The sequence below is a fragment of the Netta rufina genome, assembly GCF_964035555.1.
Source record: "Netta rufina genome assembly, chromosome: 1".
Taxonomy (NCBI): domain Eukaryota; kingdom Metazoa; phylum Chordata; class Aves; order Anseriformes; family Anatidae; genus Netta; species Netta rufina.
In genome coordinates this window covers 143619175-143641548 of record NC_140123.1, presented here as the reverse complement: position 1 = coordinate 143641548, position 22374 = coordinate 143619175, and the positions used below count along the sequence as shown (strand labels likewise).

The window sequence follows — 22374 nt, the reverse complement described above, 5'->3', positions numbered from 1 at the left end:
AAATCACAATCATCTGTGAAAACAAAACCTAAGATACTATGGGGTGAATTGATTTCTCGGGAGCTCCATAATGACAAACAAAGCCTTTCTTTTCTGGGCTCCTGGTTCCCATCCAACTTCCGTGGACTCAGGCACTTCCTGGCATCCATATAATAAAAAAAAAGTGCCTCTGCAGTTGCCACCTTTTACTGACAGCTTTATAAGCAAGTCCAAGTCTGTACTGACAAACAGCTAGTGGAAAGCAAGCTGCTCTCTGAAGTCTCTCCAGAACAGAGCTGTGACTCAATGATGAAGTATCATAGGCTTGAAGTGTGTAGTTGCTGCCCTTTCTGCCCCTTTCACACTGTGCCCGGCGCCGGTGGTGCTTGGGAAGCAAGGATGATAGCAAAAAGCGGTGTCTGGCGGTGTGCAGCTGGCTGTCCTCACTCTGAGCTGCCACTCAGACATCACTCCTCTGGACTACCAATGTGAAATAACCAGAAAGCCAAAATGAATATTTGTACTCAAAAAAGTTGTGGTATTAACAGCAGAAATTGAGATTCTGAGTTTGTGCCCTGGCAAAATTCAAACGTGCAAATAATAAAAACTCCTCGGTAATTTCACTCTGGTGTTGTACTTCTCTCTGCTTCCTGACCCAGATAAACTACTCTATTCCTACCAAAATTTTTGGTTCAAATGTGATGCATTGTGCTTTCTTTTTTGCACGTGTGTCCTGCCAAATTCCAACCTAACTTTTCCTGTTTGTTACTACACTCTCCTACACGCAAACAATAATAAAAAAAAAAAAGCTCACCACACTGAATTTCAAAACTAAAGGCCTGGTGTATAACTAACCTTCTTGGAGACACGACACAGCACGAAGGAACTGGCTTGCAGTGAGTCTGTCACAGGCTGCCTTCTTCCCCCGTGGGCACAGGGGGATCACCGTGAAGCACCACTCCAAATAACTCGCAGGATTTTGTGCAAGAGCCTCCAGTAAGTGTCAGCTCTGGAGAGCTGGATCTCTAGGTAACTCGGCAGTGAATATAGACATTCAGTGTGTCTCCCTTAGTGACGTGTATTACCCCTGCGTGTTGAACAGGGGTGGCACTGGCTGACCTTAAGGACTTAGGTGCTTGCCCAGCTGCTTGTTTCGGCGTGTTTTGTGCTTGTGATTTTCCCAAACTTCCATCTGCTCAGCAGTAACAGCAAACAGAGTGTACAAACTAATTAAACCAGCACTGTAGCTAAAATTATAATATTTGCATTACAGAAATGTTGAGATTTTTAACCGTGCCCCATTAGTAGTAAGCAGGCTCTGCCTGAGGAAAGCACTGCAAGATCCCTCTTGAGGAAAGGCATTATTTAGGTAAATAAAAATATACTGCTAGAACTAGAACTTAAGGTGGTGGATGAATGGTCTGGCACCTTTCTTCCATTCAGATTGAACATTGGCATTTCCTAAAAATACGGGGTACTGGTGAGTTCTGATGGGCTTTCCAAGGCATTTGCAGTCCCGTGTTGTGGTGTTTGGTGATGTCATGGTCCGCAGGACCTTACCCAGGCAGAGGGTTTCTCACAGGGAAGCAGTGCCACCCAATGGCTCCTCTGAAACACGGAGACAGTGCCTACGTGCTCCAGGATGGGCATCCAGGCACTGTGGTGTTGGATTTACTGTGCCAAGGTGGGAATTAACTGTTACTGGTGCAGTGCACGCAGACTGAGCAGGGCCAGCAGCAGAGGTACAGGGAATGTTCTCTGTTTTGAAGTGCCTGAAGCTATCTGCAGCTCTTGTGGGGCTGTGGGGAATACTGGGTGGCTTGTTCTCCATGTCTCTGTTGACTGCGCACCCACAGCTGGTGGGCCAGGGTAGAAGGATGCTCTCCTGGGAGGTGGGACATGACCCCAGCCTGCACAGGGATTGTTACATCCCCCCTGCACCACGATAGAGGGGTGCGTTCAGTCAGGAGCCTTTTTTTGCTGAATGTACTCAACTTGCTAAAACCTACCCCTGCAAAGTCTGTTTCTCAGGATTCTCTCCAAATATTGGAGCCTGTCAGCAGTTTTCCTTACACTTAATCTCTAGAAAGGCTGAGCTCTGACAACAGCATCAGAGGTTCTTCAGTGGCTTGAGCAGGTTTTTAGTGCTATTCCTGCTGTGCTCAAAGCTGCTGTGTGAGTGGTGTACCAGTGAGAGCTATAGTTCCTGCACACCCCAGCCTCCTTTTTGGCATCCCAATCTGTGCTCACACTCCTCTGCCTCTGCCCGTCAGCCATCCCAAGCCCTGCTGTGTGCTGACATGCACTTTGGGGCGGTCCTCTCCCTCCCAGGTGGACAGAGGGGTTGCTGCTGGGGGCACACTTATCCTTCCCCAGGACCATAAAACTGCAGTGGGGTGAGTGTGCCATGCACAGTGCAGAGCTTCTCTGCTCCATGCCACACCTTGCTCATCTGCTGTGACTCAGACATCACCTGGAAACACCTCTTCTTCCCAAATTTCTTTCTCAAAATGGTTCCCGATAAGAGCTGATAGAAAAACCAGAGCATTGCTTCATGCTGAATTTGCCACAGGATTTTTCTGAGGCACCAGATTAACAGCCTTTTTGTCGTCCAGGGGCTCCAGAGAGAGCTGTGTCCCACTACAGGCAGGCCATCCGTCTGAGCCCAGCTCACCACGTCGCCATGGTAAACCTGGGCAGGCTTCACCGCTCCTTGGGGCAGAACAAAGAGGCTGAAGCGTGGTACAAGAGGTAAGAATTTGAGGTGGGAGGCAGAGATTTCCCTTGTCCCTGCACAAATCTGTGCTAAAGTGCCTGCGATACCCGAATCTATCACCGCTTCATGCTTGGGTTTTCCCACCCACCTTCTCCATCCATTTGAAATCAGATTTACTTCTGCTTATTTGGCTATTTTTTGGGGAGTGCTTGGAAAGAAAGCACTGACTCAGGCAATGTTGACTTCTCTGGACCATTCCCAAGCCCCCAGGCAGGGCACGCTGCTGCTTTTGGATGGGGGATGCTCTGACAACAACATCAAAAGGTTTTCAGCTTTGTAGTGCTACTCCCACTGTGCTCAAAGCTGCTCTGTGAGTGCTGCACTGGTAACACTCCATCCCAGTGCAAGCCACACCTTGCTCATATGCTCTGATTCCCGCATCACCTGGAAATCTCTCTTCTTCCCAAATTTCAGGGCACTGAAGGTATCCCGGAAAGCTGAAATCCTGTCCCCGCTGGGGGCTCTGTATTATAACACGGGGCGATACGAAGAAGCTTTGCAGGTTTACAGAGAAGCAGCATCACTGCAGCCTTCAAACAAAGAGATCCGACTGGCTCTGGTGAGTGTGGGACGAGCACATCCAAGCCAGGGCCACCCGTGGAGCAGGGTGGCCACGTGAGTGTGAACACTTCCAAGGCTCAGAGCTTGGCTCTCCCTCCACCCCAGCCACCCAGTGACTGTCTTTCCCACCCTTCTTGTTTCCCCTTCACTCCCTCCAACCTCACACCCTGTGTCTGAGCAGCTGGCTCTTACCAGCAGCCCCTGCTTTGTCAGAGAGCAGGAGCCTGTCACCAGCACTGTATATCAGAGGGCTGAGCTTTTAAAAATCATAACCTTTATAATATGATCCCATAGGCCCAGGTTTTAGCAATGATGGGGCGCACAAAGGAGGCTGAAAAGATGACAAACCATATACTCAGCGAAGATGTGCAGTGTCTGGAGTGCTACCGCCTTCTGTCAGCCATCTTCAGCAAGCAGGAGCACTATGCTAAGGTACTGTGGTCACGGGGCGTCCTCGTCCAGAGGGCTCACATCCAGAGCTCAGGTAGCATTTTACATTCCATCTCTCCAGAGGTGTCATGTGTCTTAGCAGACACCCAGGAGATTTTTTTTTTTCCCACTAAAACCTTCTGTTTATCTAAGAACAGTACTAAAGCCAAGCACTGTAGTTTTCAGAGGCTGTGAGCTCTTACTGCTCATGCTGCTGTCAGCCCCACTGCCCATCAGCCACAGGCATCTGAAACACCCATTTCCACATGTGGTAACTGTGGGGCAAGTAAGGGAAGGAGGATGATGACATGTTGATCTTTGGGGTCCTAGACTGGGAGGCCTTAGGGGTGGAGAGACCTGAGAAGGGGAAAGGTGCAGAATACAGTGATACAATGACCTCTTGCTTTTTCACAGGCACTTGAAGCTATAGATAAAGCTCTTCAGCTAAAACCAAAGGATCCAAAAATCTTATCAGAGCTCTTCTTCACTAAAGGAAACCAGCTAAGAGAACAGAATCGCCTTGATGAGGCTTTTGAGGTATGACTGCTTTGAGCCCTATGGATAGTTTTAGAGGTTAAAAGATAAAATTAACTCAATGCATCTAATAGTCCATGGTGCACACACCCTGCCTGTTGGCTTTGGGAGCTCATCAGTTCATCAATGATACAGCTAAACCTATGGAGCAACCAACTTTGCCAGAGTTAGTTGCATTTTTTTTTCCTCAATAGAGGACTGCTTTCTACCTTTCACAAATAATCCTTTTTTACTCAAGTGTGGAAATAGAGCTCCCTGCTCTGAGAGGTTAACTATGGGGTAATGGTTGGACTATGGAAGAGCCTAGGTCTTGTTGCACTGGCCAGACCCTTGGTCCATCCTGCCTCAGCCCCTCTCACTGGCAACGGCCAACTCCAGGACAGCTCAGCTGAAAGCACACACCATGTCATTATATCTCACCTTATTAACTAAGAGCTGGCACATGGGCTTATCCTGTGGAGCAAGAGGCTTGACAGCTCAGAAATTATGTTAGTGCTGAATAATAGCACAGAAAATTATGTTATTGGGACAGACCTGACTATTCTCAATATCCCTAGAGATCTCTATTACTGGCTTGAATCTGTTGTGTGACACCATAAAAATGGTGCTGTTTGTCAGAGTCCACAAGGCACTTGTTGGTTCTTCTCCCATGTACAGTGGCAGAAGCAATGGGGAGAAATAGTGCTGCCCTCGGGTCCTGGTGAAACTTGTGTGCTGGCAGCTCTATCATAGTCTGCAGCCAGCTCCAAATTAAAGCCTCAAGGATAAGGAGCACCACAGCCTAGACATGGCTTGTGGTGGCAGACACCTGCCCAGGGAAATGACCTGGATGAGCAGCAGACCCCAGTGGTGCAGGGCAGCAAGGATAGGGTCACAGTGGTTGGTGTGGCTCCTCATGCAGCTCTGTGGGCAGGGAGAACCCACGAGTTGAGCTCCACAGTGGAGCAGTAAGATCTGTCACCTCTACTGCAAAGACGCTGCAATTTAGCATGTGCACTGTGTATGAGAAGAATTTGAAATTATATTTTAAAGGGATTTAGAGGGAGAGGAAAGTTAGTTTCTGGTTTTAGAAACTGGTTTTGTTTGTAGACCGAGACTCTTAACCTAAAAATGTTTTGTATTTATGTAGAGTTATAAACGGGCTGTGGAGCTCAACCCAGACCAAGCGCAGGCCTGGATGAATATGGGAGGCATTGAGCACATCAAGGTATGACAACACTGTGTTTCCTTAAGCTGTCAGCTACCGAGACTGCTACTTAGGACAGCAAGCTAAACTTGCTTCAGACTGCCAGGAGTGCAGCTCTGGTCAGGTTTATGACCAGTAAGAGTCCCCAGAATATTTTATTCAAAAAGGAGGAAAGTCTATTCCACTCCAGATAAATTTTTCCATCCAGGTTGCTTGGGAATATGTAATGTAAATCCCATATTTTTAAGGGGGCAGGCTACAAGGAACAACCTGCCCATCTCTAAAGTTTTCCTACATGAATTGTTGACCTGCCTTAGAAAAATGTCACTGTGAGTCAACCTTTAAAATTCCTTTCTACCTAATAAATTTAATAAAGATGTCTAATGCAGAATGCTGGCATAAAATTATGGAAATAGATGGGTAGCCCTGTGGCTTCTTACCTTTTTGAATAATTTAGGATATCATTATGATTTGGGTCCTAACGAGTCACATTGTGTGACTTCCTCAAGGTATCCTGTTTCTGAGTAAAATTAACTCTTCTGATACAACATAATAGAAAAATGTAAATCTATTTTGTGCCATATGTGTTGGTTCGAGTTTACGCTAACAGTACTTGGTGACCCATTTCATAATAAAGAAGTATTCTCATTATTTAATAATGTCAAATTTTATAGACATTTTTCCCTTCGTAGTATGGTCTTCACTGCTGCCAAGCAATGAACTTTTGATGTCAGGGAATGTAAAATGAAATCTCTCACTCATTTTCTTTGTAGGGAAACTACATCACTGCCCGTGCCTACTATGAGACAGCTTTGCAGCTGGTTCCAAACAGCAAGTTGCTGAAGGAGAATCTGGCCAAATTGGATCGCTTAGAAAAACGGTTTCAGGAAGTCCAGGAGAAAGATCAGACATAGCATTCAGTCACACCAGTGGAAGGAAACTCGCGCTCCTTGGAGAAGAATGCGGTGGAAGCCTATTGCTTGAAGTGATGCTGAAGGAACTTTGACAGGACTCAGAATTATGGAAGGCAAATTGTGAATGCATGCTTGTTTGACCAAAGTTACAGGAGGCACTCAGTTCCTGCGGGACGTGCTGGAGAACAAATGAAAACCTTCCGTTATTCAAGATTTATGTTTAGGCTGAACCCATTTTAATCACACCAGGAGTGTGGGTGGGACATAAAACTCCAATATCACGGTTATCACTGGGGAAGCCATGGAGACAAAGCACTCATTCATTGCAGCGGGGTGAAGTAGCGTCTCCTGTTACTCAAACAGTCTCACCTTGTCCACAGAAAGTACCACTGATGGGCTTCATTGCAAGTGTTGCCAGATCCGTATGAGCCAGGAAAGATTGTCCTAATGGTCACATAAAAAGGTTTTAAGGGGTTGATGGTGAGGAAAAGGTGGCCATTCATACAGCTCTAAATGTGATTTGAAAATGATTCTAAAGAAAGGGAAAATAGTATCTGAATATCACCCTAGCAGGATAATTGTACAAGTAGGACAAAAGATCCTTTGAGCGAAAACCTCAGCTGAATGTTTTACTCATAAGATAGTCATTTTGTAATAATTCCGGTTCATGATATGAATATTGTCAAAAATCATATAGCTTTACCCTTTTCTCTCTCCCTGCAGGCCAAATAATTATTACTCTGAAAAAAATGGAAGTATCTAAAGGTAGTGGGAAACTCTAGGATTACTTGTCTTCCTGTCCAGTCTCCAGTAAAAACAAAACAAGACAAAAAACATCTAATCTGATTGGTGTAGGAGGTAATTTAAAGCTACAGAGAGATTAGGGATGATTTAGTAGGCTGGGAAGGTACTAAGGAGGTTTTTTTTATGGGTGTGCAGGGACCAAGCCCACTCATTATGGTGATAACACTGACAAAACACTTTGTCAAAGTGTTCTCACCCCCTCCCACAAAAGATACAGAAAATGAGCTCTAGCTGATCAGTCATAAACTTGTATTTTTTAAAAAACCTAAGTGGGAAAACAAGTTCTCTGCAGAAGTGGGGCTTTTATTTTTGAGCTTTATTTATTTAACTTATAGTCAAATAATTAATATATTGTCTCTGGTTTATACAAATTGGGCAGTGTCATTCGCAGCTGGCCACATGGCTGGCCATTGGGACTTGCATTTTTGAAGTAAGAAAAGTGCAGCAGCACGAAGGTTCCCCCAATGCTATTTCTAAAGCAAATGGCTGCTTCATTTAAAAAGCCTGGTGTCTTGCTGCAGTTGTTGGTCAAATTTTTGACATACAGTAGCTGTGTTTGGTGTTGAGAGGGAGGCCAGACTGGCAAAGGCATCTGCTCAGCCAGAGTCTGAGTGCCAGCTGGAGCCATGGTGAGGCTGGACTTGTGGGGTACCAGTCCCTCCAGCCACCTAAGGCCAAGGCCCAAGAGATCAGCCAGTGTCTGCAGCTGGGCAGAGGCTGGCTTCTCAGGTTTGTGGGAGGGAGAGACCTTCAGTGGGGGAAGGTGCTGACAAATTTCTGGGCTCTTCCCTTCAAACCAGCTCCATTAATTCCAAGGGAGCAGCTGGGTCCCAGGCAGTTCTTTTCCTGGTGGATTTTCCCTTCTCTGTTCAGCTGCCTACTTTCCTTTTGGAGGCTGAAGGTAGGTTTGAGGGCTTGGGGCTGGATCAGCAGCTCTTGTCCTGTTGCACAGCTTTTAAAGCCATAGGCTTACTGACCCAACATTTCTGCAGGTTCCCAGTGCACATGCTCCACAGGGCACCTTGCATGGAGTAGCTTTGCACAGCCCAGACACTGCCAGACTGGTAAGGAGGAGATGGGGACCCTGTGGGATGCTGTGTGGTTAGGGGAGATACGTCTCATTTAAAAAGTATATCAGCTATAAAGTTCGTCTCATAAAGATATATTAAATAAATACTATATATTCTACAAGCCACACGGCAGTGTGGCTTGAAATTGTGGCCGATGACACGTATTTTTTCAACTATAAAAGAAGTTGTATTTTTTATAGCAATGCTTTGTGAGGGAGGTGACTTGGTTTTGTGTTTTAACTTTGGCTTAAAGCTTCGTTTGTCTTTCCCAAGAGACCTGGTACAAATGATTGTCTCATTCTTGCCCTAGAATCCAATCAAAACCGTCTTGGCCTCCGAAACCTGGCACATGTGTATGATCAAGCTTTGGGTGCCTCCTCCCAGATCCTGGGAAAGGATTACCATTTTTGTAATGCTGTCTTACTTGCAGAATGTAGAAAGATGATACCAACATTCCAGTGAGGGACGTAGTTTGGTTGGAAGACATGTCATATATTCATCCACTCTCCTGAAATAGGCTGGTAACGTATCCACGTAGGATAATCCCAGCTGAACTGGGTTATGTTTCTATGATGAAGGGCTGACTCTCCACATTTCGGAGCTGGGTTTATGGTAGCTATGCAGAGAGGAGCACTCATTAATGAACCTTGTGTTCCTGAACCGGCACTTTATACCCCATCTATGCAGGATGATGGTCTGTAAGTTGGCAGAATATTTGGAGAATGATGCAGGCCATGAGCTACCAAAGCAGTTAAACCTTCGTGAAGTTTGGATCTGACTCCCTGTCTCATTGGTTTCTGTGCTAAAATGCTGTGTTTGTTCAGGACATTAATCTCGTGAAAGATTTATTGTAGGTAAAGCAGAGCAATGGAATGTAACATGAAATGGGTTACCTCCACCAAAAGGGAATGCTATTGTGAAAGATAAATAGAGCAACTTACCTTGTGATAAACTGGATATTATCCAAATTAATCATAGGGAATATCCTCTTCCTCTAGCATTGCGTGGCTCATAAAATAATCAATTATAAATACATTGTTTTCTGCCAACTGCACTGTATGGTTAGCAAAGATTACAAATTAATAAATGGCTGAAGCTCTACATAGTGGAGAAGAGTTCATTCTTTGCGTAAGTTGCATTGGCTAAACTTCAATGCTCACCAATATTAAAGTGGAGAATTAACTCAGAATTGGTTAGACAGGGCTCCTGTGTACTCACTGTGCATTTTAATCCTAAATGAAAAACATAGTAATTGTGTTGCTTTTTCCTTTCCCCATGAATAACATTTTCAGCTGATGGATTTTGTTTTATTTTATTGCTTATTGAAGGTCCAGCATTCTTTTCTTCCATTCCTTTTCCATCCCTCAGGATAAATGATGCGGGGTGGGGTTGGGTGTATTTTCTGTTCTGTCATAGGACTAGATTTTCCTAAAAATGTACAGGCAACTTGTCTTGGCCAAACAGTAAGCGAATGCAGCAGTGAAAATGACCTTCATTCCAGAGGTCTCAGCGAGGACGGGGTGTGTGAGCATGCACGTGGGTGTAAGAAGTCTTAAGACAAAAAATGCAAAATAAAGAGCCTAACTTGCAGGGGAGACTGGACACCATTTAAACTGTTTAAAAACACATCTCAACCTCTCAAAAGTTATGGAAACCAGGGCAAAGATGGTATACAATATCTGGTTAAGGAAGGTAATTGTCATTCCAATTTTAATGATTAGGCCATTTAGAATATAAGCATATGATTTTTTGCCCCATCTGTCCTCCAGACCAGTGAAACAATTCGTATGTGCTTAAGTCTCCTAAAACTATATGTGCATTAAATTGACCAAACGCTCAATTTCAATTTTTCATATATTGAAATTATGTACAATCTTTGGAAAAAAATAGCTCTTACAAGTTTTTTTTTCCACCAACTTTCAGTCTCATGCAGCAATTTCAAAATGCACCATTTTTGTTTTCATGTACATTTAAACCCAGCAGCAGCAAAACTATATACATACATATAAAAAAAATAAAAATTAAAATTAAAAAAAAAAAAAAGGGAAAAAAAAAGAAAAAAAGGCAAATGTGCTTGGCATTCACTAGTGTTTCAGTGTGGCAAAGTTGCTTCAGGTAATCTCAATAACTTTGTGCAAAAGCTCATTGCCATGTTTGTACTGACTTGCTGAAATTTTTCTTCTGGAAAATACCCCCCGTGGTATCCTCTGTAAAAGTTACGGCTTCCACAACTGTATTACTGTAGAAATCTCTGCCTGAAGTGGATGTCACGCCGCGTGTTCCTATCATGTGGGAGTTGTTTGCATTGGCTGTTGTTCATATGGTTCTTATTTCTGTATCTAATTTTTTAAATCAGTTGTGCATATCTTTTTAAAAATTAAGAAAACAGCCCATGGATTACAAATCTTTTAAAAATAAATTCACACTTAGCAGCAGCTGGATGTGTGTCAGTGGTACAGGAATTTGCAAAGTCTTTGCTTTTTTCACTGTGGGATTTATGGCTAGATTTCACATAAAGGAGTTATGCTTGAAGTCTTTGCAAAAGAAAACGTATGTAAATGTCTATTTTATATAAAAAGTAAGAAAAGTATGTGGCGTGTCTGGTTTTATTCTGTTGGCTGTGAGGTCAGTCTGTTCCTTAGGACCAGCCATGAATAAGTTCCTCTGGATGCGGAAAGACACAAGTTTCTTACTCTTATTCCTGTTGCCTTACATTTTACTCCTCAAGGAGTCCAGCTGATTGCTCACATAGGAGCAACTATACAGCACATGTATTTGAGTCTGGCCATATAAAATTATTAGAGTAAGCATTTTTTTGGAGCCTGAACATGGGAAAAGATGACGGCTGATGCTTGCACATTGTCTTGATGATTTGGACTTGTTATGCTGTCCGTGTTGGGCTTTATACATCTGTCGGAAATGTATCGAACAAAGTTAAGCCTGTAGACTGTAAAGAGAAAAAAAGAACAGAAAGGATGAAGAAACTCTTTTTGTTCTAATTCCCCTTTTCCTGGCAGATGTCCCCAGGTGCTCCTGCATGCTTCCCTGGGGCTTGGGTTCTCTCAGGGGATACATGATGTTGATGAACACATCTGTCGGAAATGGACCAGGAAGAAAATTGAAAGCCCTGACCACAAGGCATAGTGTTTCCTGACATCCTGGTGTGTGCAAAGCCCTCTGTAGCGTGAAGGGGAATTGCACGCTCACTTTGAAGACAGCCTGTATGCCCTGGGGTTCTCCCACATCCAGGCAGTGCAGGATTTTATAACAGAGCTTGCTACCCAGTGCCCCGCTGCCCAGGTTCTCCTTTGTTCAGGTGCTCGTTATGCTGCAGAAATGAGATGTACCGCCAGCTCATAGCCCTGATCCTCCCCTGTGGAGCAGCGTGTGGATTGTCTCTCTCCAAAAGAAGAAGGAATACAGCACGGTGGTAACATCTCCCTCTGCTGCTTGCAGAAATAGTTGGCCATCACTTTTAATACCCAAGGAAGGGAGGCTCCAGCTGCCCGCTGGCCTGCAGGGGGGCAGGCAGGGCCGTGCAGCCCCCAGACTGTTCAGCAGCTCCTGTGATGGGCTGGAGACACCTAAGATACTGCCAGAGATACTGCTGTGGGTGACCCTGGGGCCCTGCCTGCCTGGAGGCACTGCAGCACCCTGGGGCTCTGCAGTTCCTGGCCCAAGAATAAAAGGCAGCTCTGTGCCCTGTTTGCTCTCACAGCATGTGGATAGTGGTCCTCCCTGTAAAAAAGATCAGGTTTCATACTCAGGGCAGCTGCCTGAAGCCTCCCTGTAAGCCCCAATGACAAGAAGCTGGTGGATGTTTCAGACAGCTCTCTTGATGCCCTCTGGGTTAGGAGATGCAAACATACCTCCACGCCTTACAAACACAGCTATCAGCCCCATGTCTCCTGACACCCCACACTGCTCTTCTCAGTCCCGCAGCTCCTGTCCAGCCTGGGCAAGGAGGCAGGGAGCCCATGGGGTGAAGATCCTGGCTGCATCACCCTTGTCTGCACTAGCTGTCCCCTGCAAAACCAAGAGAGACTTGCTTCAAACTGCAAGGGCTGAGGCAACTCCAGGGCTGGTGATGATGGTGAGGGAGATGTTGGGCCCTGACATTGTCCCTGGTGGCCCACCACAAACAGGAGAGCCCAGGGAGCTGGTGATCTCCAGTGAGACATAGCTGGAGAGCCTCCAAACCCACCTGGTTTGCAGCTTCACCTGCCAAAACTGATTGGCCCCCTCCACTATTAAAGGGGCTTGTTAATTTGGGGAGGGGGAGAGCTGGTTGTCTGGTGTGTGGTAGAGTACAGCCTGGCTCAAGGCCTGGGCATCAGGCACTTCTTGGGCCATGGTGGGAACAGGGCTCTTTTTGCTGCTGGTGGTGTTTCTTGCTCAGTGTGGTGAGTCCCATGCGTGGGCTGGGGGACAGGGACTGCTGGGGGTCTGCCACAGCATGGGGCTAGAGCAGTAAGCCCCGGTGTGATGTACTTCTGTATCAAAAAAAAGTGAATGTACCCAGTTAGTTTTCATAAGCCATCCTGGGGCTTGCTGTGCTCACCTCTGGACTGCTTGGACTGCTGGGACTGGAAGGCTTTCTTACCCTCTACATCTAGCCATGGTGGTTGCCGTGGCTAACTGGTGGCCCTGGGGCAGTCTGGTTGGAGAAGTGTCTGGGAGAGCACTAAACAGCAGCATGTTCTCAAACCCTTCTGAGCTGTCCTCATGGATATCTATATCTCCTTGTCTGCTCCCACTTATAAAAACTATTTCAGGAATGCTTTTAGGTAAGAGAGGGAAAATAAGCACAAGGCAGGCTGTGAAGGGGGTCGTGTTGGGCAGAAAGATGGTGATCTTCAAGTAATTTGCTCCTGGTAATGAAGCTAGTGCTGAAAAGATCTGCCCAGCTAGAGCAGGAATAGGAAAATGAGCTAGCTGCTGTTCCTCCCATCCTGGTCCAGTATGATGCTGGTCCTTCTGTTGCTAATGTTGTTTATTTCCCCCCCCTCCCCACGATCCAAGGGAACAGTGTTTTCTCCATCATTTACCTCCCTGATAAAGTCTATTATTTTCTACTTCAGCAGTAGTCTTGCTGCTATAGCAATAATCACCACGGTCTCTTGTTGGGAAAGCCAGTCAGCAGCAGGGGCTAGGGAGAGCTTGGTCCAGGTCAATGGCTTAGAAAATTGTATCTGATTTTGTGACTGAGCTTTCTCTGGTAATAAATGCTCTGAGGCCAACTGTGGAGGCTGGGAAGTGACATGGGAATACGGTAAAATGTTGTATAAAAAGGCAGGGGGAGAGAGGCTGGGCGGCATGCAGCAGCAAGGAGCTCCGAGCCCTGCAGAGCCATGATACAGCAGGAGTTGTGTGAGGATCTCCACGGCCTCATGGTGCTGCTGAGGTGGCTGTGTGGGCAGAGGAAAAAGACATGGGTTTCTTGGTTCACTGTCACTCAGACAGGGTGGTGTGAGAGCTTGGGGGGCTCTCTAGTGCCTGTGGTGGGAAGGTTAAGCAAGGAGCCTTCAAGACTACGCATGGTCAAAGCAAAAGGGAGGGCTAGAGGGGTGGTGCTGTGGTGGGTAGTAGCATTCTGGATCTAGGCCCAGTCTGCTGGTGACTCCGGGGAGTTACTCCAGGCTCTTGCCAGGGCAAACATGGTGCAAATACCTCCCAAACCATGAGCACTGTGTTGTTTATGTTTGAATGGCTGAGAAAGGAACTTGTATCCTGGCCTGGGAGGGGCAGGGGACCCCTCCTATTGGCTTGTTACCACAAGAAACACATGGGACAGGAGAGGTCAATAGCATGATTTTTGGCTGGTACAGACACAGGCCAGGTGAAGGGTGTGGAGGAAGAGCTGCCATCCCCTCCTCAGCGAAGGAGCCAGAAACCTGAAGCTATCCCTCTTCCAAAACCACCCAGCCTGCAGCAGCAGACCTCAGGTACAAACATTTACAGTCAGTTCCTTCTCTTTGTGCCCCAAGTGCTCTGTGGTGGCCCCTCAGGTGTGACCTGTGCTGTGATGACCATGTTCTGCATGGGAAGAGTGCTCCCCAACCTCCTCCACCCAGCTGGTGGGCTGGGCAGCATGCACATTACACCCATCTGGGTGAGGAGTGCTGTTTTTTTTCCCTTTATGCTTCTTCCCAGGAACCATGGGATTGCCACACATCTATCTCCAACTGCACAGCTCAATGAAGCATCTAAAACTTAATCAGACCCAGCCATCCCTGGCTGGCCTCAGCTCTAAGTCAAACTTTCCCTAGGCTCCTTGTCCACATTTCTAAGGCGCAATTGGTGCCAAAAGCAACGTGAGAAAGCTTTGTCTCCTTGCAATGTGTTTCAGGCAGAAGCCAAGACTAAGCGCTGGGCCAGCTCGATTCAGAGATAAGATCTTTCATGATGACTTTAGTTGCTCTGGTTAAGCGCTGCGGGGCACTGCTTAGATATGGAACCTTTGAAATAATCAGCTTTGAATAAACTCAGGCAGCATCATCATAATCTGTTGCACTTGTTACTTTTTTTTTTTTTTTTTTAAGTCCCAATTGCATTTTGTTAAGCATAACTAGACTACTGGATGAAATCTAAATTTGCTTTTTTATGACTGTGCACACATTTTGAAAGCACCTCACAGGATACCTTAGCTTTGCACACATCAGCTTCTCATCAGTAAATGCAGGTTGTGTCTTTTCATTTACCTCTATAAAATTGCCTTCGGCTTGAAGCACAGGCTGGAGTCAGAAAAACTGTGACACCTGGCATTTGTCCCATTAATTCCCCACCTGCCAGAAGCATTTGAGGTGATGCAATTGAGCTTGTGGGGGCTGTCTCACTGCAAAGCACTCTTGTTTCTGTCCTCACTGCAGGTCTGAAATGTGGACTTCGTCCCATTGATCTGGAAAGCCCGGAGGATGTTCTGCCACTGGGGTTCTTCTCTCGGATTGTTGGAGGAAGAGAGTCGGTGCCTGGGGGACAGCCCTGGCAGGTCTGAGTGGCAATGTGTTCCCTCCTTCATGGGGAAGGGGGAGGAGAAGCTGGAGTAAGCTTTCTTTCCTCCTCAAGTCATTGAACACTGCTTGCTCAGGAGTGGAAGCTGCACTAAAAAAAAAAAAAAAAAAAAATCCCTCTTGCCTGCTTTTTCAGGCTGTTTGCCTCTAGAAGTGGGGAAGAATGAGCTGATTTAATGGTTAAGAAAAGATCTCTGGCTGGTGTGAGCTGATGCAGCTGCAGAGCTTTTGTGGGTCTGATGGGTTGTGTGGTACAGGCTTTGCAGGGGCAGGCAGGATGAACAGACACTTCTGTGGTGCCCTGCTACAGAGGGAAGTTGGCATTTATCACCTCCCTCTTCCCAAAACCCAGTCCCTACACATGCAGCAGCTTGGAGTTGTATGTGGGTAGTAGTGTGAAGGGTAGCCAGGTCCTTTAGGAGGAGAGTGCAGTGTGCTGGGATCAGGTGGATGCCTCTGGATCCCTGGCTAGTGTCAAGCTCTAGGGATGCTCTTGCAGCAGTATTAAAGAGGAGTGGGACCTCTAGCCCATCTTCTCTCTCTTGGGGTGCTCCAGGGTTTTGTTCCTCTCAAATACTGCTGGGGCTGAAGGCCTAGGGTCAGCAGACACTTGGAAGTGACTTACCTGGGATGATCTTTGGCCTCATTTTGGTAAGAAACAGGAGTCACCTCATCTGAAACATATCTGACCCTTTCTTTGAAGGTGTCCCTGAAACTGGGCCGTTTCCATATCTGTGGCGGCAGTCTGGTCCGAGAAGACGTGGTTATTACTGCTGCTCACTGCGTGGTCAACCTGGAGCAGTAAGTCCCCTGTACTCCTGAAATGCCTCACAACTTGGGCTCCTGTTGTGACAGTGAGGGGGTTCCTGGGCCCAGGTGTGGGACCTGCTGGTCAGGGAGGGCAGAAGAGACACCTGTGGGGCTGAGAGGGACCAGTGCTCTGCCACGGCTCCATGGGAGGTGTCACTATGGGGCCATGGGCCTGTGAGTGATTTGTGCAACCCCCAGCACCCTGCTTGCCCCCGTTGGGGCTCTGCATGCTTGTCCCCAGAGCCTGAGGAGAGGGTTCCTCAGGACAGGGAGTCTGCAACCCAAATTCAGGTGTCCTGTTGAGTGCAAATACTATATATTTGGGTGGGGAAAAAAACAGAGTAGCCAAAAGGCTTTAGTGATGTGAGTCCCATGCGTGTCACCACAGCACAGTGTCAGAGTGACCTTACTGGGCCTGCTGCAGAGTAATACCCACTGGGTGTGGGAGATCTGGGCCACCATGATTCCTTTTAAATGCCTGTATTGATGATTTTAAGAGCTCTGTCTCTAAAAGACTCTGCTGGCCTGAGCAAGCACCCAGAGAAGCATTTCTGAGGCAGAAGGAGCAGCAGTGTGAAGCTTCCTGGTAAAAGCAGCCCTGGCATCTGTCCTACTTCTCATAACAGTCACTGGCTTCTGTACTGCTAATGTAAGACCAACTTTACAGGTCATGCTAAAGACCTCTTAATGGGCAGGGACAATGGTACGTGACACCTTTGCCAGCCCTTTTACAATCTATTGTACTGCAGTGGCAGGCCAGTCAGTTTCACATCTGTTTTTTACTGAACTTTAGCATCACTTCTGAGGACTGATGTTGAATAATGACAAAGTTGCTGTGGTATAAAAATTTTAATGGGCAAGATTAACCTTGATAACAAGACACCTGCTTGGTCCTTTATGCAGTGAGAAACTAGCTGGCGCTTCTACTCTCAACAGTTATGCTGCTAATGCTGTTCCTGTGTTCCCGTCTACTGTGGGATTTGCACTGCCAGGCAGTTCTGGGTGCCAGAAATTGCTGGGAAATGCAGCAACTTTCCAGTTTCGGTAAACAGTCCCTGGAGATTAACGAACCTACTGACACAGCTCAGATGTCTGGGAGTGATTAGACAATGAGAGGAAGGGCTTTCCTAGGTGAAAATATAGATATATCTTAATCTACTGGACAACACTGAAGCAAAGGCTTGCACTGAACACCTCCACCCCCTAATTCCCCCAATGCTTTGATTCTGAAGGCTTGGTGCTACACTTGAAGGCGGGCAGCTTTAATGTGTGTACCTGCCAGGCTGCCTGGATTTGCCACCTCTGAGGGCTGCGTGGCTGAAATAGCACAGTGTAATTCACAGCAGTCAGACTTTCATGAAGGGCTATAATGCCATGGAGATTGTAGAGGAGATTGAGGGCAGGTGGTTCAAAAAACCCACAAAACTACTATAAATCAGGAGTAAATAGGCTTCAAAGCTCTTGTCTGAGCACTGAGGTTTTTTGGACTCCCAGGTGAACATAGGCTGGGGAAAAGGGGCGGTCAGTCCAGGTCTGAGTTTTGTCCTGTTTCATAGTGCTGGCAGACCTTTTAATTAGCCCTAATTGTGAAGATCTCAAGACAAGCTTGCTGCTGTGTTGTACCCTGCACTGTGGGTTTGTAATGAGATGCTGGCAGCTGAAGCAAAGATGAGATGTGTGGTCCCTATGGGTATTTCTGGTGGTGCCCACTGCTAGGTCTTTGAGCCCAGTTCACATGTCCCATCAAGGGCAATACTGTCCCACCCTGCAGCTTTCAGTGCACTTGCTGTAGTACCAGAGGTGTAGTTTCTCTGCTGTCCCTCTGGTTATTGGGTATGACAGCTCTGATAGCATAACTACCTAATTGCTAAAAGACATACTAAATGGCTTTGACTATGCTGGAGCTGATTGCTCTAAGTTTAACTGTGACAATATATTGCTTATAAAATATGCAGAAAATTGTAATGGGCATACACTTGTCTAGCATTAATTTAATCCATGTGTAGTTGCCTGAAAACATCATACAGCTCTTAAATGCCTGCCTCTGCTCATCTCCTGAATGCACAGATAACAAAACTAGGATGGAGGATTTATGGGGCCAAAACTACTCTGGCATTTGGTTCCCATTGCTTTTGAGGCTCCTCATGTGCTTTTAGGATGCTGGGCTGCAGGTAACAAGGGCTGTGCTTTGTGTTTCAGGGCTGAAACCAGTGGGGAGGTTGGGTGAGGCCCAAGGCAACAGATACTGTCCTTTTTCCTGTCCAGGCTGGCTGCAGAGGAATCTGCTGGGACAACTTCTGGCAGCTCTGTGCTGGCTGGGTACAAACAGTGGCTTGATGGATAACAGATGAAACAAGCCTGTTCATCCATTTAAAAGTCCATCTTTTCCAACTGGAGATCAGTGAATCCTCTGCGTGGCTGCTGAAGTGAAGTCAGCCCAGCTGGAAGCCCAGTTCCCAGTGCAGGAGCGTGCTGCAGGGTTGCAGCACCCATGCCTGACTGGGACCTTGCAGCCTTCTCCCACATCATGTTGGCACTTTTTTTTTCCTATCAGGAAACTCCTGAAGAGCCTGGTGGTGACAGTGGGGGAGCATCACCTCCAGCGGGTGGACAGGCAGGAGCAGAGCATCCCTGTCTTGCATGTGTTCATCCACCCTGGGTTCAACCGGCTGCACTACATGGACTGCGATGTGGCTGTGCTGCACCTGCAGCACCCAGCCCGCCTTGGTAAGTGGGAGCCCTGGGGGTAGAGGCAATGTTGTGAAAGTCCCTTTGGTTTTGCCTTTAATTCTCATCAAAGTAACACAATCAGGTTAACTGTAGTCTAATCTGAAGGGACTTTGATTAATTGTCATGAAGTTTGGCCCTTGGGTCAGGGTCTGTGCTCTGAATATGCCCGTGTCTTCCTTGTGCACCTTGTGCACCAGATTTCCCTGTGTCTTTATGCTCCCTTCATAGAAGTGGTATCAGTGATGCTTCCTCCAGCCCTGCTGTGCTGATGCTGGATCTTGGTGAGCTGCTGGAAAGCTGTCAGCTTCCTCTTGGCCGTGACCCATGGCTGTTTATTGGCAGCGGGCTGTGAGGGGCCTGCCCGCTGAGGTGCAGGCTGGATTAAAACCTGCTTGCTGTAAACACTTCTGCAGGCAAAGGCAAAGCCTCTGGAGATAATGTTAGGGCCTCAGCATTAGGAAAGTAGTGCAAATCTCCCTTCCTACGCTCTTCAAAAGCAGTTCCCTGAGCGATTATATAGAGCTCTGCTGAGTTACAGCCAACTGGCCATGCCTGACTGTGACCATCAGATGGCAGATCAGCCAACATAAAATAACCTTCTGTCACTTCTAAGATCACTGGCTCGGATGCTGGTAGTCTCACGTTTTGCCTGTAATGGCAGGAATATAGGAAATAAGACCCAAGAAACATTTGTTTCAGGGCTCAGGCATCCTGACAGTCAGTCTGAGGAAGGCTGCTTGAGGGCTGCCTCTGTGCCTGTACTGCAGCTAAATCGGTGTCTGTAGGCATAAACTGGGCTCAACATCATCCAAGCCCTATGGACAACCCTTGAAGAAATGACAGGGCTCCCTGCCAAGCCCTTCTGAAGGCTGAACGCTGCCAGTGCCCCTTCAAGGTAGCCAAGGAGAATTGTGATCCATTTCTCTGCTAATGACAAGGAAAATCTAGCCAATACATGCCTGGACTGTAATGAGATGAGCCCTTAAAGTTTCTAATGGCCTTCATACCTCCTTTTCTGATACTGATCAGCACTGGTCCTCACAGAAGAGAATGATATAAAGAATTCCCCAAGCACAGCCCTGTTCTCATGCTGTGCGAGACTGTAGAAGTAATGTGCTTTCCTCTTCCCCGTTCTTCCCTATCATGCTGTTCACCCTCTTCCTCTTTTGTCCCCTTCCTAAATATGCTTCTGCTTAAGTTAACATTTAGTGGCAGCTAGCTACCTCCTTGAACTTTCTGAATGTGCCCTGCCTCAGTACAAACCCATTCACACGTGATTAACTTCAGTTTGTATGTCTAGTTTATAACCACTCATGTGTGACTGCAGTGTTTTGGGAAGGGGAAAATATGAAACAGTGCCACAGGAAGGGTGCTGTTCGTACCTGTAAACCAGACGTGATCCTGGAAGCGCTGAGTTTGTGTGCTCATCTGTGCACCCTCTCCTCCACAGGGGACGAGGTCCAGCCGATCTGCCTTCCCCACAGGGATGAGGACTTTGAGGCTGGGATGCTGTGTGTGACAAGTGGCTGGGGCAAGGTGTCTGAGGGTGAGTAAACTGGCAGGGCCCTCTGGTCACAGCTGCAGGAAGGAAGGGTGGTGAATAGGGAAAAGGAGATGTTTTGTTCCAGAAATAGCAAGGCAAGAAAAGGTGACTCCTGTCAGGCGGAGAATTAAAGCACTCTGCTGCTCATCAGGGCTCCTCTGCTTGTCACTACCATCACCTGGTAGAGATGTGCAGATCAGCATTTTCCTGCAGCATGGGACCTTGGAGCTCATTAGCAAAGGTTGCACTCTGCGGTGCTGCTGTGCATATTCATGCATGTATATCAGAGCCTCCTGCAAGCAGAACTGTCCTTACAAGATGCTACAAGAGTGGGAGTAGCTCCTTTGTACTTAATACATATCTCCTCCAGATATCAGAAAACTGTTCTCTCCAAAGAATTGCAGTTGCTTGAGTTTTGGTACATTTTGATGGAGATGAAAATGCCTGAATAGATAGGTACAGGGGTTGCTCCTGGTGATGCTTTCTCTGAAACCCTTCTCAGGAGCCCAGGGTGCAGTGAAACCGTTGCAGCAAGTGGCTGCTGCTTTCCCTCCCCAGCTCAGCTGCGTTTCTACGTTCCCTGTGGTCTGGGGCTCATTCACAGTAGAGAACATGGACCTTTCCCCCATGCTCAAGCACACCCTCTCACTGCCAGGGCTGGCTGCCCATGCTAGCAGCTAGCTGAGGGCTTTACCCTGGCCCTTGAAAGTCTCCAGCCTTGTAGTAGGGCACCTGGGAGAAGAAAGCATTGTCTTTTTGCCTGATCACCTGAGGACTGGCCTTTTCCAGCCCTGTTTTGGGGCACTCTTCTCTGCGTTGGTGGGTGGCACACAAATGCATTACTTGCTTAGTTCCGTATCTCTGCTAGGTGATCCCAAACTGCTTCAGGATATCACTGACCCAGGCAGGTGACCAGTGCTGGACCCCTGGCTGCTTGTGCGGGGTGTTGGGAAGGGGTGGGTACAGTTCCCGGGGGATGAGGGTGCTGCCCAGAGGGACGAGCTGTCCTGTGGGTGCTGGACATGGCCTGGTTGCTCCCACAGGGGCCGGGGCGCTGGCTCCCGTCCTGCAGGAGGTGGAGCTGCCCCTCATCGACAGCCCGACCTGCAGTGCCCTGCTGAGGGCCATGGACCTGCCGCCCGTGCAGGGCTCCATGCTGTGTGCAGGATTTCCTGACGGCGGGAGGGATGCGTGCAAGGTAAGAACTCTTCCATACAGGCTCCTGCTGGGCAGCAGGCCCTGCCTGCCCATCTGCAAGCCTCTGGGGAGAGAGGGAGGCAGCAGCAGTGATGGTGCTGTCAGCTCTCTGCTGAGCAAGGGCTTTCCAAGGAGCTTCAGGACGACAAAGGCAGGAGGGATCTCCTGATGGTGGGATTTGGGGAGCGGGCGGGAGGCTGACGAGTGTTTGCTGTCTCGCCTGGTCCTGCCCTGTGCATTGCTAAAGGCAGGAGCTCCACCTCGGCATCCAAATACCCCCATCCTGATGAAACCAGGGGGGACCTCCGTGAATTGAGCAAGGGAGCCTGGCGTGGGCAGTGCTACCAGGAACCTGCAAAGAGGGCAGATCTCCCTTCTTCCTTGGGGTTTCCCTGTGATGGGGAGAAGCCAACAGGGCTGTGCTGGCTGCTGTGGTGGAGCTGACCTGTCATGCAGCACCTCCAGCTTGCTGCTGCTGGCACAGGGCTCCTTTCCACCCCACCAGGGTGACTCTGGAGGGCCCCTTGCATGTCTGAGGACCGGTGGCACCTGGACGCTGGCTGGTGTGGTGTCCTGGGGGGTCGGTTGTGCCAGAGGATGGGATGCCAGCAGAAGAAGCACCACGGCCCGAGGCTCCCCAGGAGTCTTCTCCAGGGTGGCTGCACTCATGGACTTCATTGCCCAGCACATGGCAGCAGGTAGGTATGGCTACGAGTACCAGAAGGCTCTTTCCTCTTCTATCTGCTCAGCACCACAGGGATTCGTGTTGTCCTGCTGCTCCACCCACAGCACTTCTCTTTAGTTTCCAGCTGATGCAGCAGCAGCAAAGTT

At 47.8% G+C, this 22374-nt stretch overlaps 2 protein-coding genes across 3 annotated transcripts in view; both read left to right on the top strand.

Annotated features, from left to right (window-relative positions):
• The window catches only part of TMTC1 (transmembrane O-mannosyltransferase targeting cadherins 1), a 151774-nt gene extending 140997 nt beyond the window's left edge, over nucleotides 1–10777 (top strand). For both annotated transcript variants that reach the window (XM_084306509.1, XM_084306508.1), the window contains 6 exons: nucleotides 2595–2730; nucleotides 3170–3314; nucleotides 3611–3748; nucleotides 4160–4282; nucleotides 5409–5486; nucleotides 6239–10777. In XM_084306509.1, the coding sequence (XP_084162635.1) occupies nucleotides 2595–2730; nucleotides 3170–3314; nucleotides 3611–3748; nucleotides 4160–4282; nucleotides 5409–5486; nucleotides 6239–6379 (761 nt within the window). In that variant the 3' untranslated portion in view covers nucleotides 6380–10777. The remainder of the gene's footprint in view (nucleotides 1–2594; nucleotides 2731–3169; nucleotides 3315–3610; nucleotides 3749–4159; nucleotides 4283–5408; nucleotides 5487–6238) is intronic.
• Nucleotides 10778–12604: 1827 nt separating this feature from the next.
• OVCH1 (ovochymase 1) overlaps nucleotides 12605–22374 on the top strand; it is a gene marked incomplete at both ends in the record, with an annotated part of 37800 nt that continues 28030 nt past the window's right edge. Inside the window, 8 exons of the mRNA XM_084303828.1 lie at nucleotides 12605–12656; nucleotides 15123–15241; nucleotides 15967–16064; nucleotides 17010–17117; nucleotides 18628–18800; nucleotides 20254–20349; nucleotides 21390–21544; nucleotides 22049–22241. Of these exons, the coding sequence (XP_084159954.1) occupies nucleotides 12605–12656; nucleotides 15123–15241; nucleotides 15967–16064; nucleotides 17010–17117; nucleotides 18628–18800; nucleotides 20254–20349; nucleotides 21390–21544; nucleotides 22049–22241 (994 nt within the window). The remainder of the gene's footprint in view (nucleotides 12657–15122; nucleotides 15242–15966; nucleotides 16065–17009; nucleotides 17118–18627; nucleotides 18801–20253; nucleotides 20350–21389; nucleotides 21545–22048; nucleotides 22242–22374) is intronic.